General features: G+C 44.1%; 1 protein-coding gene across 1 annotated transcript in view; it reads right to left on the bottom strand.

Annotated features, from left to right (window-relative positions):
* Positions 1–3,136, bottom strand: part of LOC136469827 (uncharacterized) — a 17,081-nt gene extending 13,945 nt beyond the window's left edge. Inside the window, exon 1 of the mRNA XM_066467873.1 lies at positions 2,613–3,136. Within this exon, the coding sequence (XP_066323970.1) occupies positions 2,613–3,136 (524 nt within the window). The remainder of the gene's footprint in view (positions 1–2,612) is intronic.
* Between the last annotated feature and the right edge of the window lie 265 nt (positions 3,137–3,401).

Genomic DNA, 3,401 nt, shown 5'->3' with positions numbered 1-3,401 from the left:
AATACGTCAGCAAATAGTAGCCTTCTCATGTACCTCTCGCTTCCTCCTTGTAACTATAAAAGGAGGTAGCCAGGGCCATTTCTGGGGGGGCGGAAGGAAAAACACACCGATAGAATCACGCACTTCCACGCTGCTTGGGAGCAACGTCCCAAGCAGTTCGCACCACCCTCGCCGAGACCTGGGGCTAGCTCCCTCTCTCACTCAGCTTGTAACCCCCTACCACGAGCACTCCGGTGCAAGGAATACAAGATCAATCTCTCAGACTGGACGTAGGGCCTCGACTGCCCGAACCAGTATAAACCTTGTGTCTCTTTGCATCACCATCCGGGATTAGGGACACGCAGTACAAATTCACTCGTTGGTTGAGGGACCCCCGGTTCCAAAACACCGACACATATCTATTTGGAGTGACCCAGATAGATTTCTTTGGTTTCTGGACAACCTGCTCAGGATGAAACACCTTCTTCTTGGGCTTGACATGAGCAGAGGAGGAGAAGGTGGTCTTCCCTTTTCTGTGGGGGGTAGCACTACCACCCTTCACAGTGGCACTGCCGCCCATAGGCTACGGTGCTACTCTGGGCTGGCCTTGTGCCACCATCTGTGCAGACCTATCTATACCTTCCTGCCCTTTGCTCACGAACTAAACACACTCATATCCATTGATTACCTTTCTCCCATTGGTTTTACCTCCATGAGTGTGCCCAAGCCCATCCTTGATGTGTGGATTTCTTCCACCTTTGTATTGCGGCCTTTTTGTTTTTTCAACTTTGCCACTAGCAGGTTTCTTGCCTTCCATGCACCTTTTGCCTAACATAACATTGAGCCTAGCAATCTCCTTTTTCATAACCTCCAAGTTTGCAAGGTTAGTGGAATAAACATTTAAGTCAAGATTATAGCATTTTCCACATCCTTGGCTAGTGGAGGGAATAGAAGTGTCATTTGTGTTAGAGGTGAGTGGGGTGCTCTCGCATAGAAGATTATATTGCTTCTCAAGTTTGTTGTGCTTTTCAACTAAGACACAATACTTGTCATTGAGTGCAATATTTGACTTCTTTGTGAGAGCATGTTCTCTTTGCTCTTTGGCCAAGGCCTTGCTCAAAGAGTTCACCTCACTTCTCTCTAACTCAAAAGCTTCCTTACAGCCATTATACAACTTTTCAATTTCCTCAAGATATTCATCTCTATCGGCTAGCTCGGCTTTGACACTCTCTAATTCCTCCATTAGATTTATGATGAAGAGCTTGGTCTTAGGATCCAACTTTTTAGTCAATTTAACATATTTCTCAACATCACTAGTATCATCATCACTAGAATCACTAAGTTCACTACTAGAGATGTCACTAGGAGGTGGAGGAGATTTAGCTCTTTGTTTTACCTTCTCACCCTTTGCCATAAGACAAACGTGAGTGGAACGGTGGTCATCATCATCGGACATGTTGTTGAAGAGCCTTGGTGTAGAGGATGGCTTTTGAATGGCCACGGTTGCAACCTTCACATCCTCATCACTTGACTTCTTAGTTGAGTCCCACTCATGCCCAATGTGTGCCTCTCCCATTTGCTTGTATCTCTTTTTGTGTTTATGCTTGTCTTCATTGTTGTTCCTCTTGTATTTGTTTTCTTTCTTGTCATAGGGACACTTAGCAATGAAGTGCTCTGTGCTGCCACAATTGTAGCAAGTTCTCTTCTTCTTGTTTGGGAACCTTCTTTGCACTATTTTATACCCATTCTTTTTCAGCCCCTTGTGATAGCTCTTCATGAACAAAGCCATGTCATCAATCTTTATATAATCAGCTCCATCATCTTCATCTTTACTTGAGGATGAACTTGGATCATCATTTTGTGGGGTTGGCTTGATTTCCTTGGGTTGACTTGTTGATGCTTGCTTGCTGCCCTTTGCCTTGTTGGAGGTGCCTTGATTGCTTAATTTATTGGCCTTGAGAGCTACTTCCTTGATTTTCATGCCTTCTAGCTTGGCTTGCAACTCACCAAGTCTTCTCCTCTCATTGGCTTCTTCTCTTTGCATGTCAAATGTCAACAATCTTCCAAGCACATCATTAGGTGTGAAGTGCTCAAACTTCTTATCTCTAATTAAGGTAACTACCGTCTCATTTCTTGGTGAGTAGGCTTCCAACATAACCTTCACCACTTTGTGATCATCAAGCTCATCACATCCATAGCCTCTAATCTTGCCCACCAAGGTCATCAATCTATCAAACATCTCTTGTAGCCCCTCTCCATCAACAATCATGAACCTATTGAGCTTAGCCATCAACAAATCAATCTTTGCTTTCCTCACTTTATCAACACCTTCATGTGCTAGATGCAAACTGTCCCAAATCTGTTTTGCAACATTGACATTCATCACTCGGTTGTACTCATTTCTATCCAAGGCACTAAGAAGAATACTTGTGGCTTGGCCATTGAGATGGACAGCAGCTAGCTCCTCATTTGTTGGCGCTCTAGGATCTTCCGGTGGCTGCAATCCATTCACTACAATCTCCCAAAGACCAGGGTGAAGACATACAAGATAGGCGCTCATCAAGTGCTTCCACTTGGTAAAGTTTGTCCCATCAAAATGAGGCAACTTGCCCATGGGTACATTGATAAAGGACCTTTTATTATGGTTAGACAAATAAGAATAATTAAAGGATACGGCGGCATATTTCTTCTTCTTGTTGTTGTTGCCCTTATCATCGCTATCCTTCTTCTTGTCCTTGCTCTTCACCTTCTTGCTATCTTTTGAAGCATGGTATGACACATCATCATCTCCATCATCTGAGCTACTAGAAAGCTCACTAGATGATGCATCATACTCATTCTTCTCTTTCTCTTGAGCTCTTGCTGCCCTTCTCTTGGCTCTTTCTTCTCTTGCGATTCTTCTAGCTTCTTTTCTCTTCTTCTTTTCTTTGAGCCACTGCTCTTCCTTCTTCTTTTCTCTAGCTTCTCTTGCTACGATTTTGGTGGCTTTTCTTTCTTTTCTTTCCTTTCTTCTTTTGGCATCGGTGGTCTTGGCTTCTTTGATGGTGGCATCACTTGCTGTCGACATGGACAGCTCGCTGCTGCTTCCGACATCCTCGACGTGCATAGCACTTGCATCTGCATCACGAACGGTCCTCGAACCTCCTCCTTCTTCCATACTTCACATGGTGAAGCATATACGAAGCAACCTCGCTCTGATACCACTTGAAGGACCTATAGGAAGCTAAAGGAGGCCTAGAGGGGGGGTGAATAGGCCTATAAAAATTCAACTCAAAACTCTGTTAGAACAGAGGACGGCACTACTGGCCTTTTAGGGCGGCACTGCCGCTCTATGAAAATAAATCTAACACAGCTGAGATTTCACAGATATGAACCTGACACCACTAGCTGTTTAATCTTGCAATAGAAAGACAAGATCTAGT

The sequence above is a fragment of the Miscanthus floridulus genome, chromosome 8, assembly GCF_019320115.1.
Source record: "Miscanthus floridulus cultivar M001 chromosome 8, ASM1932011v1, whole genome shotgun sequence".
NCBI classification, from domain to species: Eukaryota; Viridiplantae; Streptophyta; class Magnoliopsida; order Poales; family Poaceae; genus Miscanthus; species Miscanthus floridulus.
Note: the sequence above shows the minus strand (reverse complement) of the source record. Positions and strands in the feature narration are given on the sequence as shown.